This window comes from Phascolarctos cinereus, unplaced genomic scaffold (assembly GCF_003287225.1).
Source record: "Phascolarctos cinereus isolate Bilbo 61053 unplaced genomic scaffold, phaCin_HiC Scaffold_2;HRSCAF=192, whole genome shotgun sequence".
NCBI lineage: Eukaryota > Metazoa > Chordata > Mammalia > Diprotodontia > Phascolarctidae > Phascolarctos > Phascolarctos cinereus.
The window spans coordinates 255528565-255542347 of record NW_027555625.1 but is presented as its reverse complement, the minus strand read 5'-3'; the positions used below and the strand labels follow the sequence as shown (position 1 = coordinate 255542347).

At 37.4% G+C, this 13783-nt stretch overlaps 1 protein-coding gene across 6 annotated transcripts in view; it reads left to right on the top strand.

Moving 5' to 3' along the window:
- TRAF2 (TNF receptor associated factor 2) overlaps positions 1 to 13783 on the top strand; it is a 70636-nt gene that overhangs the window by 15684 nt on the left and 41169 nt on the right. For all 6 annotated transcript variants that reach the window (XM_020981827.2, XM_078149952.1, XM_020981828.2 and 3 more), the window contains 3 exons: positions 10532 to 10752; positions 11414 to 11492; positions 11910 to 12008. In XM_020981827.2, the coding sequence (XP_020837486.1) occupies positions 10532 to 10752; positions 11414 to 11492; positions 11910 to 12008 (399 nt within the window). The remainder of the gene's footprint in view (positions 1 to 10531; positions 10753 to 11413; positions 11493 to 11909; positions 12009 to 13783) is intronic.

Here is a 13783-nt window from a genome sequence, read left to right as displayed (position 1 = left end):
AGTGTCAAGTGTTTGGTCTGAGGCCGGATTTGAACTCAGGTCCTCCTGACTTCAGGGCCGATGCCCTATCCATTGTGCCACCTAGCTGCCTCTTACACTTTTTTACATTAAAAAAACCTTTTTAATAAGCAGCACTGTTTTCCTTTCGCTGCGATCACTTGTTTTATGGAATTTAGCAGTGAGTTGTCAGAGTTTTGAGGTATATTCTTTAATGCTTTATTATGAAAGCACACTTCACATTGGATATTAAGCACAACTTTGACAAACATTCCATCTTTCCAAGTCTAGCCTTGATTATGACCATATAGGTTTTGAATGGAGTTTAAATAAGGCAAATTCTCTGTTTTATCTCTATCTCTTGGTTTAACTTCTTAATCTTTTGTGATATGTGGCATGGTATAAAGTCATGTTGCAATAGTCTAGCTCCATTTGAGAATTTCTGTAATTCTCTCTCTTTTTTTTTTTTGAGAGGCAGTTGGGGTTGAGTGACTTGCCTATGGTCACACAGCTATTAAGTGTCAAGTGTGTGGTCTGAGGCAGGATTTGAACTCAGGTTCTCCTGAATCCAGGGCCGGTGTTCTATCTACTGTGCCACCTAGCTGCCCCAAATTTCTGTAATTCTCAAACAATTTTGTATGTTATTGTATTTACCAGAGCTCATCATTACTTCTAGGAGGACAAGACTTTCAGGCATGCCGGAATTTAAAAAATCTCCTAAAATTCTTTTTTGAGTGGATGTTTTATATTCTGTTTAAGATGCCCAGGTCTTAAAGGCTTACCTGTACTTTTCATAGTGTTTTTGGCATAACATTGAATAAGAAAGTCTCATCAGTAAAAAACAAGAACAAAACAATCTTTAGTTCTCCAGGCTTTATATTGTCATGTTCATAATAAGGTTTTTTAAAAAAAATAATATTAACAGCTTTTTTTTTTATTGTTCTTCCAATTACAGGAAGGCTATACCATACTCTAGAGGAATCAGTAACAATCCCTTTAGCTGTCAGCTTCCTCAGAAGGTCTTTACTTGTTTTTTGTGGACAGTTTTCTTGATTCTTGGCATTTTTCTTAATTTTTGACTTTCCTTTGCACTTTGGTGCTGTTGATTGTTAGTTTTAATGGGTTTTAACACTTAACTTCCCCTCAGTAACAGCTGTCATGTTGTCTCTGTCATTGAAGTGTGCTCTTTAGAGTTATAATTTTTGCGTGTTTCCTTGCAATTATCCATTCTTTAAAACAACATAATTAAAAATGCAACTAAGGAGAGCAGTGAAACATGTAGTTATGTAACCAAATCCAGGACTCAGCTTACAGATGCACTGAACTGAAGGTTAGCCACTAAAGTGACTTTCCTAAATTATAGGTCTGGCATTGTCACTTCCATGTTCAGTAAGCTCCAGTGGATCCCTACTAGGGGATCAAATACAAAAATCCTCTGCTGGTGCTGTGTAATGACACTCTGGATAATAAGAAAGTACTTTGAAGATATCAGAAATTATTGATATCAAATGATAGCATTATTTGTAGTTTCACATTACAAAGGTGAATCTAGTATTTAATAGTTGAGTCTGTAGTAAATGGAGTTTTTTAAGTGTTACCAACACAAATAATAACATTGCAAAATAATACAGTTGCTGTAGGCAAATATTTGTTCTTCACCCCCCTGCCACATTAAGGTTGCATGTATAAACAAGAATCAGAAATTGCAAAATTGCAACTTCTCCCAGCAGCAGTGGCTTGCTTGATTTACTTTTGTTACTTTAACCTGACTAGTTGCATTTTAAATGCCCCAAAGCTTTAATTTATTGTTAATCCCATAAATAATATTGCATGTGATATTTCCGTCTAATGTCTTTGGTAGTCTTTTAATTAAATTCACAACTTACTATCTGGCAGGTGCTAAACAGGGTGTTTGAAAAATGGTAGAAGTATACTGCAATGGAGTAGAAGGCATACCTTGAAGATATTGTAGGTTCAGTTCCAGACCAATGCAGTAAAGCAAATCATAGGAATTTTTTGGTTTCCCAGTGCATATAAAAGTTATGTTTACATTACACTGTAGTCTATTAAGTGTGCAGTAGTATTATGTCTAAAAAAGTAAATACCTTAATTAAAAGATACTTTATTACTAAAAAATGCTAACTGTCATCTGAGCCTTAAACTAGTCATAATCTTTTTCCTTGATGTGGATGGCAGCTGACTATATAAGGTAGTGGTTGCTGAAGGTTGAGGTGACTATGGCAATTTCTTAAAAGAAGACAGTAATGACATTTGCTACGTCAGTTGACTGTTCCTTTCGTGAAAGATTTCTCTGTAGCATGCGATACTATTTAATAGCATTTTACCCACAGTAGAACTTCTTTGAAAATTGGGACTCAGTCCTCTCAAACTCTGCTGCTGCTTTATCGACTAAGTTCATGTAATACCCTTCAATGTAGTTGTGTCTCAGGGAATAGGGAGGCCCAAGGAATGGAAGAAAGACGGGGAATGGCCAGTCAGTGGAGCAGTCAGAACACATATTTATTAAGTTTGCAGTCTTAATGGGCATAGGTTTGTGGCACCCCAAAATCATTGTAATATTAGCATCAAAGATCACTGATCACAGATTACCATAACAGATATAATAATAATTAAAAAAATTTGAAATGTTGCAAGAATTACCAGAATGTTACTTAGAAAAAGGATATAAGCACATACTGTTGGAAAAATAGTGCCGATTGACTTGATCAATGCCTGATTGCCACAAACCTTCAATTTATTAAAAAAAAACCACATCTGTGAAGAGCAATAAAGCAAAGCACAATAAAATGGGGTATGCCTGTATTTGACATATTTTGTATCAGTCAAACATTTATTACATCCTTACTATGTTCTAGGTACTATTGGTTACAAAGAAAAAGTAGTTCCTGCCCTTAAGGAACTTGTATTCTGAAGAAAATACATATAAGTAGATATATAATGTCTATAAAGTAAATACAGGATAATGGCCACTAGGAACTGGTAGCACCAAGAAAAGCTTCATTTAGGAGGTATCATGACCTAAGCTAAACTTCGGAAGAAGTTAGATGTGTTAAGATGCAAAGGCGAGGAATGAGTGGGAGAAGGAATGTCATGTGTGAAGGATAGCAGTCAGGAGGACCTGAGTTCAAATGCCACCTCAGACACTTGACACTTACTAGCTTGTGTGATTCTGGGCAAGTCACTTAACCCCAATTGCCTCACCAAAAAGCCAAAAAAAGGGGGGGAAAAGGCAAGATATTAAGACATATAGATACGAAGATATCATTAGAAATCAAAATATCTTTGTTTCTTCCATCAAATTCCTCTGAAAAATATGATCTGTTCTTATAGTCCTATGTAGGACTGTAAGCTAACCTATTCTAAGGATGGATAAAATGGACTTAAATTGAAGAACATATGAAAGGATATCATCAGTCAACAAAAATAGGTACTAAGTACCAATTGAGTACCCAGCATTATGGTAAGGTAATTTAGAAGAGATAAGAAACACAGGATTCATTGCCCTTAAGGAGTTATGATGTGGTTGGAAAAGGTGAGAAGGATATATATGAGCTAAGAAAAGAATAGAGTGTACACTAAAATTCATTGTTAAAAAGGGGATAATGTAGTTTCTCTTGTCTGGTGTTTAAAAATTAACACCCATCTCCAAGATGAGTTCTTTAGGTGTTAAACTGGCTAGAGGCAAGATCCCTTCCTGCTTTGTTTTAATGAGTTTGTGAACTGTTATTGACAGATATTGCTTGTTAGGAAGGAGTACATAGTTTATTTTTGCAAAAATCTTAAAAGGCCACTAGAGATTATCTCATAAATGGTCATTTGCAGTGTTCATTTTGTAGATTATGGTTGAGAGTGAAAATTTTTTTCAGAAATATGTGAATACTTGTGTATTAATTTTAAGATCAGATCCAATGCTTTTAAATTTAAACAGATTTACTAATATTTTTTAACATTTTGGCATGCCCAGGAGAGGAGAATGTATAGATTATTTTTTAGTTGCTTGAAAATTGGTTACCATAGTTCTTATATGAAGCCAATGAAACATGATATGGTTATCAGGGTTAACATAACTTGTGAGGCTTGTATGTATGTCATACTGGTAGAGATACCATTATATGTGCTTTCAGGCATTTTTTTTTTTTGGCTAGGCAGTGGGGTTAAGTGATTTGCCCAAGGTCACACAGCTAGTTAAGTGCTATGTGTCTGAGGTCGGATTTGAACTCAGGTCCTCCTGAATTCAGGGCCAGTGCTGTATCCACTGCGCCACCTAGCTGCCCGTATATTTTTGGATAAAGGGAAACATTTAGTGTAGATAGGAAGTTTCTGAGTTTTGATAACCCTGCAAAAGGAACTAATAAAGTCTACTTAAAATCTTGAGGTGTTAAAATGCCTGTATTTTGGAGATTTATTGTCAACTTGTTCACAAGTTTGAGTGGAGACATATTTTTCTGCTTTCCTAAAGAGATTATGTAGATTATTTATTACGCAAAATAATGACTCAACTGTAAAGTTCTCAAAAACAAAACAGAACAAAACTACTTTGTCTAAGAATAAGTACCTGTGTACTTCAGTAGCTTGCTATTTACTGGAATCTAATGGAGAATCCTTTTGTAAAGCAGATTGTTAATTTTTATATCATTACCCCTCTCAATTTATCTGCTTTTGTAAATTGAGATCCTTTCATGTGTTTTTAACAGTAGTATGCAAAGTACATATGTGTCTTTTTTACATATAATACATATGTGTATATACATATACGTGTGTATATATAACCTTTTGTTGAAAAGCTTCCCAATTACCTTCAGATTAGGTAAATGAGTTCCTTGAAGTTATTGTGATTTCTTTGTAGGAAAACGTTTGTGTGGTAAGACAAGTGAAAGAATAAAATAATAGTGAACAGAACCTAGAAAAGAGGGGCCTGTAATACCAGCTTAAGACTTTTTAAAAGCACCTTTAGTTAGGTTCATTTCTAATAAATTCAGTAAAAATGACAAAGCAGCTTAGTAAATTTCTGTTGGGAAATTATTTATATAGGTACTAATGCCTGCCTGGAAATAGTTTTTCAGAATGAAGTTTATCATTATTGAGTTTTTTTTTTTAAATTATAAAAGTATTACAAAAGAAAACTTGTAACTACCCGAAAACTATTGCAATAGTCCAGGCATGAGGTGATGAGGGCCTACACCTGAGTGGTGGCAATGTCAGAGGAGAGAAGGGGGCATACTGGAGAGATATTGCAAAGGTGAAATCAACAGGCCTTGCCAACAGTTTGGATATAGGGGGGTGCGAAATAATGAGGAGTTAAGTATGACTCCTAGGTTGCAGGCATTAAGGATTGAGAAGGTTGGTGTTGACCTTGATAATAATAGCAAAGGTAAGAGTGGTAGAGGGTTTAAGGAGAAAAATAATGAGTTATTTTTTTATATGTTGAGTTTAAGGTGTCTACCGGACACCGAGTTTGAGATGTTTGAAAGGCAGGAGCTGATTGAGATCACCAAGTGTGGTGGTATAGAGGGAGGAGAGAAGAGAAGAGGGTCCAGGACAGAACATTAGGGGATACCTGTAGTTGGAGGATTTGATCTGAATGAGTATCCAGCAAAGGAGACAGAACAATTGGATAGGTAGGAGAACCAGGATAGAGTGGTGTCCTGAATATCTGAAAAGAAGATAGTATAAAGGAGGAGAGAGTAATCAACAGTGTTTCAAAAGCTACAGAAGGGTCAAGAAGAATAAGACTAGAGAAAAGGTCATTGGATTTGTCAACTAAGAGATTATCGGTAACTTTAGAGAGAGCAGTTTTGGTGAAATAATGTCAGAAGCCAGATTGTAGGGAGTTAAGAGGGTGAGGAGACAAAATGGAGGCACCTTTTTATAAATGCCTTTTCAAGGAGTTTAGCCACAAAGGGCAGACAAGATATAGGATGACAATTAACAGGATTGGAAGAATCAAATGAGGGTGTTTTGAGGATGGAGGAGACCTGGATATATTTGTAGGCAGTGCAGGAGTCATTAAACAGGTAAAGACTGAAAATAAATGTTGGAGGAGATAGGATGGAATGAGATCACTTGAGCAAGTTAGAGGAGTTAGCCTTCGCAAAGGAGTAAGGCAGCCTTATCATGTGAGGCAGGGGGTGACAAAGATAGTGGCGGAAAACCATCTGAGTGAGATAAATGAAGAAAAAAAGAAAAGGGAGCTCATAGTGAATGGCCTGTAAATTCTTTCCTGTAAAATATGAGGTGAAGTTCTCATTTGAGAGAGTGGGTGGGGGGAAGGCCATGGGAGATTAGAGGAGAAATGAAAAGGTTTAGAAGAGCCACAGTGGAGAATGGGATGGTGAATTGATAAGGGAGTTATAATAGCATTGCCTAGCAGCAGTGAGGTTCTAGTTGAGGTTGCGTAACACAAATTTGAAGTGGACCCAGTCAGAACAGTTGCGTGATTTTCTCTATTTTCATTCAGCAACAGTTGTGTAGGAGCTAAGGCAGTGAATGGTAGGAGTATTCCAATGCTGAGGCTCTGCTGGGCACATTCAGTGAAATGCTAAGAGAGCCAGGGATTCAAGAGAGGAGGACAATATAGTGTTGAATTAGTTCACTAAAGGGTCAGATAGGAAAAAGAGGAAAGTGGCAATGGAGATGACCTGGGAGAGAATTGAAGGGTTAAAGGATTGGAAGTCATGGTGTGGACAAGGAATAGGGTTTGGCAGAAGGAGAAGTGGAAAGCAATAGATTATGATTGGATAAGATTATGATCGGATTTCAGAATTCTCAAATATGAAGTTATTACTTTTTGTGATGACAAGATCAAGGGTATGACCACCTTTATATATGGCTGAAGTAGAATGGGGGAGTAGCTCATGGGAAGTGAGCAGGTTGAGGAACTAAATAGTTAGGGTGTTTGAAAGAGCATCAGTATGTATGTTGAATACTTCTAGTATTGAGGGCAGGAGTTGAGGAGAGAAAAATTGTGAGCCAGGTACTGAATTCATTGAGGAAGTAAGGGTTTGACTTGGAGGTCTGTAGGGCAACAGCTACCAGATTTTAATTGGGACTTAGAGATAATTGTATGAACTTCAAATGAGAACCAAATCACTGATAAGAGAAATGCAAATCAAAACATTTCTGAAGTTTTAGCTCATGCCCAGTAAATTGGCAAAGATGAAAAAAAGAAGAAAATTGTCAATGTTGGGGCTACTATAGGAAAGACACTCATGTATATACTAAGAAAGTGACCAAAATGTTCATACACTTTAGGATCCCACTGATAAAACAAAGGACAAACAACAATTTACCTCAAAGAGGTCAAAGATGGAAAGAAGGGTCTTATAAACACAAATATACATAGCAGCATTTTTTTTGTAGTAACAAAGAAATGGAAACAAGATGCTAATCAGTTGGGAAATAGTCAATTAGCAAGTATTGGTTAAATGTTGTGCTTAGTGCCAGGGATACAAATAAAATAAAAAACAGTCCTTGCTGTCAAGGGGGAGACAACAGTAAATAACTAGGTACATCCAAAATAGTGATCTCAAAGGGGAAGACACAGGAGGATGGGCAAGACCTCCTTTAGAAGGTGGGATTTAAAGTTGAATCTTTATAAGAGCCAAGGAAACTAAGAGGTAGAGGTAAGGGGTCTGAGCATTCTAGACCTGGAGAGGGACAGCTGCTGGTGGAAGGCGTAGAAATGAGAGATGGAATGTTTCGTATGAGAAATAGCCAGCAAGCTACTGTAGCTGGATAATGGAGTATGTGGAAGAGAATAATAAGAATATTAAAAAGATGGGAAGGGACCAAATTTTATGAAGAGCTTTCAGTGGAGTTGAAGTGGAACAGTCATTGGAGTTTATTGAGTAGGGAAATGACATCATTAGATTTAAATGCCTCAGAATTGTTATGTTAAGTGTAATGGAATATTACCATGCCATAAAAATGATGAATATGAAGAATTCAGAGAAGCAAAGAAAGACTTATATGAACCATTGTAAAGTGAAGTAACCAGGACCAGGAAAACAATAGGAAATACAATAGGAAACTAGTAACTACGTCAATGACTGGCACACAGTAAATGAGAACAAAAGAAATTGAAACTTAATACCTTGTAATTTTAATAGCCAAACTTGTCCTCCAAGAAGAAAAAAAAAGTCCCTTATTTGCAGACATGAAGCAATATGTGTGGAATATTGAATATCAAATTTATTTGATGTATTGTAAATTTTGTTGAATTGCTTTTTGTTGTTGCTGCTGCTGCAAGGGATGGGGAAATAAATATTTTGGGATTTTTTTCAGAAATTAAGGTGACATCAAAAACAACACATTAGTTTAAAACTTTAAAAATCATAGTAGAGGTCTTGAGAAGATTCCTGTGTCAGAGGATAAGGCTAGCAGAGTTCCCGAAGGTTCATCATCACATTGGCTCTAGGTTGATGAATTTTTTAGTCGCATAAAGAATTCGGGTTGTAAAAGTGCATTGATGGAAGGATGAACCATACCAATGAAATCACAGATATTTGAAACTAAAAGAACTAATAGATATGATTGCTGATCCACTATCTGTGATCTTTGGAAGATTGAAGAATGGGAGAGAGAGACTGGAGGAGTGCAAATGTTTGTGTTTTCCAAAAAAGGAAGAGAAAAGTCTGGAGAGAAGAGTCTTCAAACTGTGGGCTGATATACTTGAATTCTATTCTTGACAACAGCTTAGAAAATTTTATTAAAGGGAGTGGTTAGTGGTTAGTGAACATTTGGAAAAGAGAATAGTGATCACACCAGTGCTGGTATATAACTTCAGCTAGAAATCATGTTGGCCTAACCTCATTCCTGTTTTGACTGCGTTACTAGATCTAATCATCTGTGCTAATTCACTTCAATTCAACAAATAGTTATTAAGTACCTGTTTTGTCACAGGGCCCCCCAGGGCTAGTAGTTGTGGAGACAAAGAGAAAAGGGCTAGTCCTTGCCCTCAAGGACTTTACCTTCTACTGGAGGAATTATAAAGCATATATAAAAGAACTTCACATATGACTAATCTAAAGCCTCACCTTAGCTAGCACTTTTGACCTTATTCCTCCTCAAATTTTACACAAATTTTGTACAAAGGATAACATGAATAGATTTTGAATTTTTTCTCCTCTGCTAAAAGAAAACCTGACAGTTGAAGCAAAAGTTCTTTATAACCGATCTCTGGATAGTCAGGATTTAATATTTTACCTTCCCTATTCTTTTTTTTCTATCCCAGAAGGAACCATATCATTTTTTTATTCTGACGTTAACAAACACCAAGTAAAATGAGTATTTCCGTATATATTGTAGAATAAAAGGTTATTGTATATGAAACTGAATTTATTATATAGAGCTTGCTTGCTTTTCTTTTTAAGTATATAATAAATTCATCATGAAACTTTGAAAGTTTTCTTGCTTGCCTGTGATTCCTTTTGGTCTTCCTTCTGTCCTCTTCTCTGTATTTAAAGAAGAAAAAAGATTCTTCAATGACACTTTATTTCTTCCCTTCCCCTCTTTTCTCTTTTCCTTAGCTTTCCTTATCTCCCTTCAAACTTATCACCTACCCCATTGTGGGGAAAAGTTCCTCCAAAGCCTTTATAATAAATATGCATAGCCAGGCAAAACACATCCTCATGCTGCCTTTTTCAAAAAATGTACATCTTATTTCACATCTTGAGTCTATTACTTCTCTGTCAAGAGGTGGGGTAACATCATGTTTCATCACCAGTCCTCTAGAATCAGTTGATCAGTACATTGATCAGAGTTATCTAGTTTTTCAAAGTTGTTTTTATGATATTGTTATTGTATAACTTGTTCTACAGGTTCTGCTTATTTCATTCTGAGCTAATAAACATTTTCATTGAGTGGGTTAAGCCAGGGTAGTAAGACTCTCTATGTGAACTTTGAGGTATGTAGCAGAAAACATGTACTATATATAAATTATTTGATGCTGTCTAGGTAGGGTATATGAGGGCAATCTTAGCCTATCTATTTTGGGAGTTCTATTCTTAGATTGCCCTCCATCAGGTATGGGGCAGCTTTAACTTGTCCAGGAATCCAGCTTTGAAACTTGAGTTGTGAGAGAATCGAGTGAGTTTTCCTTTCCTGTGAGCTTTGGACACTGCTAAATGAAAACACTTTAAATTGAGTGGTTGGAAGTTGAGGCTTCTTTTGTAGAAAGGGGAGCCTCACCCGGCATGCTTAATTATATTAGACTGGGACTTCTAGGTACTAGCCCTGGTTCTTCCCTTTACTAACTATAGAATGTTAGAGAAATTATTTAATTTCCTTGAAATTCCTGATCTCTAAGGAAGTTAAACTTAATAATCTCTAGAGTCCCTGTCATCTGTCATCCCTAAAATTCCGTGATTAGGGATTCAGTTATAAACCCCTAACTCTTAAATTTTGAGTGAACCCAGTGTTCTTTTCTGGTCACGGGCCTGACCCTGCCACCCCCCCAAGATAATAGTGAGGTGAAAATCTCAACTAATTTATAACCCACTGTTTTCTCTTACAGGGTCTAGAAGTTCATTTGAGGGTTGTGGCTCACATGGCAACAGCAAATTCTACTCCTCCAGGCTCTTTAGATTTGCTTCAGCCTGGATTTTCAAAGGATATCCTAGGAACAAAACTAGAAGATAAATATCTCTGCTCTGCTTGCAAGAACATTTTGAGAAGACCATTTCAAGCTCAGTGTGGACATCGTTACTGTTCTTATTGTCTGACCAGCATCATAAGGTACTGATTGTGATTTTTGAAACTTTTAAGACCCAGTATAGTGGGAATGATGTGTTCATTGCTTGTGCAGAAATTATCAGTCAGCCAACATTTATTAAGTGACTATTATGTGTCAGGCACTGTGCTCAGTGCTAGGGATACAAAGAAAGGCAAAAGACAATCCCTGCCCTCAAGATGCTCACAGTCTAATAGGGGAGACAACATGTAAACAACTATGTATGACAAACTGCATATCAGTTAAATTGAGAATTGTCAACTGGAGGGAAGACACTAGAAGTAACAGGAAAGGCTTCTTGTGGAAGGTGGGATTACCTGGGACGTGAAGAAAGCCAGGAGGCCAAGATGAGGAAGGAGCACGTTCCATGCATGGGGGACAGCCAGGAGTCAGGAAGTGGAGTGTCTTGTGTGAGGAACAGCAAGGACCAGTGTCAATTATACATATTCTTTTGTCACTGTTGCAGGGAATTAGGATCTGGGTGCTGAATAAATACTAGTTAGATAATGGGTGTAGAAGACTAGGGGTTCTATTAAATCTACATAAAGATGGGTTTTTTTTCCCTGAATAAACAACAAATCATGATTTTGGCAGCATTTGTTTATTGGATATTGTACCTCATCAGAGAATACTTATAAGGGCATGTTTCTTTTCTATTTTAATAAGCACTGGGCCTCAGAATTGTGCTGCCTGCATTCAGGAGGGAATATATGAAGAAGGCATTTCTATTTTAGAAAGTAGTTCGGTAAGTAAGAGTTCTCTAAATTGAAAATACTTTAATTGCTAAATTGAATTTGCCTTGGTTTCAGAGGTCATAGGATAAAATTTTAGAGAGCTATAAAACTATTTCTTAACATATTTAAATTTTATTAAGAAACTGCTCTGCCAAGAGTCTTGGTTTAGCTGAGGTTACAAAGACAAAAGCAGACAGTTCTTACACTCATGGATGTTGAAGGTTTTTTAGTGTTCCTTTTTTATGCAAGTCATTTTTCAAATATGTTTAGAACGCCCTTCTAACTTGAACATTCATCTCTGACTTCTTTAACATGTCATTAGTTTGGTTCATATATGACTGAAAGGTGATTCTTTGATATTTATAAAGAGCCATGTAATAAAGAGGAAATTGTAACCTCAGAGAAACTTCTTTTTGTTTTTTTCTAAGGCTTTTCCAGATAATGCTGCTCGAAGAGAGGTAGAAAGCCTACCAGCTATCTGTGTCAATGATGGTTGCACATGGAAAGGCACTATAAAAGAATATGAGGTAAAGACTGGAGTGTTTTGTTTGCTTTTGTGTAGTCTTTTCTTATGCATGTCTCAGTGGATATATGACTGAACTGCATTTAAGTGCTTACTATATGGCAAGCACTCTACTACTACTATTACTAGCATTTATTTAATGTTTACTAACATCAGGCACTGTACTAAGTGCTTTACAAATGTTGTCTTGTTTGACCTTAACAGCCACTCTGTGAGAGGTAGGTGTTATTACCCTGTTTTTACAGGAGAAGTACGGTTAAGCACTCTATCCATTAAGCCACCTAACTGCCTCCAGTGCTTGATAAGTATTGGAGTTACATATATAAAATTCAAGCTAGTCCTCAACCTCAAGGAATTTACATTTGAATGATGTGAGATGAAGAGGAAGGGAGAATGTTTTCAGTAAAATATGAGACAAGGTTCTTCGCTGAGAAGGTAAACAGAGGAAAGGGAGCCACTGGAGGTTTGAAGAGGGATGAAAAGGTTTGGAAAAGCTGCTGTGAGGTGTGAGGTGACTCAGCAGGCAGAAAGGGAATGCCTTGCCACAGTGAGGGTCCAGTTGAGATTATGTAACGTAAATTTGTAGTGGCCCCAGTTAGCATAGCTTCATGATTTCTCCAGCTTTGTTCAGCAACATGTGAGTAGGAGTGAAAACAGTGGATGGTGAGAGTAAGGCTGAGCCTAGGCAGGGCAGGATTGGCAGTAGGATGACAGGGCAAGGAACTCAAAACAAGAAAAAAGTTTAGAGTTGAACTGGTTCTCCAAGGAAAGGGTTGAGATAAGGAAAGGAAGGAGACTATTGCTATCACAGGGGTGTTGGCCCTGGGAAAGAGCCAAAGAGTTGAGGGATTGGAGATCATGGTGAGGATGAACAGGATTTGGGGTTTCAAGGCAGAAGAGGTAGAATGTCAATAGATTGTGATTAGATAAAGGAATTTCAGAGTGCATGAACATGGAAGGTGGTGCATTTGTGGATGATGACAAGGTCAATGGCATGACCATCCCTGTGTGTAGCTGAGATAGGGTGGAAGATTATGTGAAATAAACTGTGGGATTGGAGAGTTAAGGTGTCTGAGTGAGTATCAGTATGTATGTTGAAATCTGCTAGTTTGAAGGCAGGGGTTGAGGAGGAAAGATTGTGAACCAAACACTGAGCCTTATAAAAGGAGTTTCTAGGAGGTCAGTAGACAACAGCTACAAGGATTTTGATTGGGTGTTCGATATGTAGTGAATGAACTTCAAAGGAGGAGAAGTTAATGAGCAGTGGTGGTAGAGGGAGATGCTAGAGGTGGCAGCGGGGAGCAAGTATTCCAACTCCTTTACCTTGACCCATAAGTCAGGAGAATGAATAGAAGCGCAACCAGTGCTAGGAAGTGTGGCCAGGGAGGCTGTATCATCAAGAAGGAGGGAATAAGGGAGTGGGCTGTTGGTGACAGAGAAGGAGTTTGAACAATGGCAGGGAAAACCTTCAGAATCGCTGGGGTGGTGGGATGGGTGTAACCAGATGAGGGTTTGCTAATCCCTGAAGAATGAATTCAGGGGAGTTATTAACATCCCTAGGTGTTAGGCAGTTCAGGTGGAGAGACTAGTGAAGGGAGCTAGTGGAATGGCATTCCTTTTAATCTTGAAGACAGCAGATAGAGATAAGGATTGGACTTGCTATTTGATTGCATTGGTATAGGTAACTCCTGGGTGAGAAAACACCTTCTGCCAATCATGTTGGCACCTTCTCTGTAGCATATGGGCTTGAAGAGTTGCATAGAGCACTGAAAGGTCAAG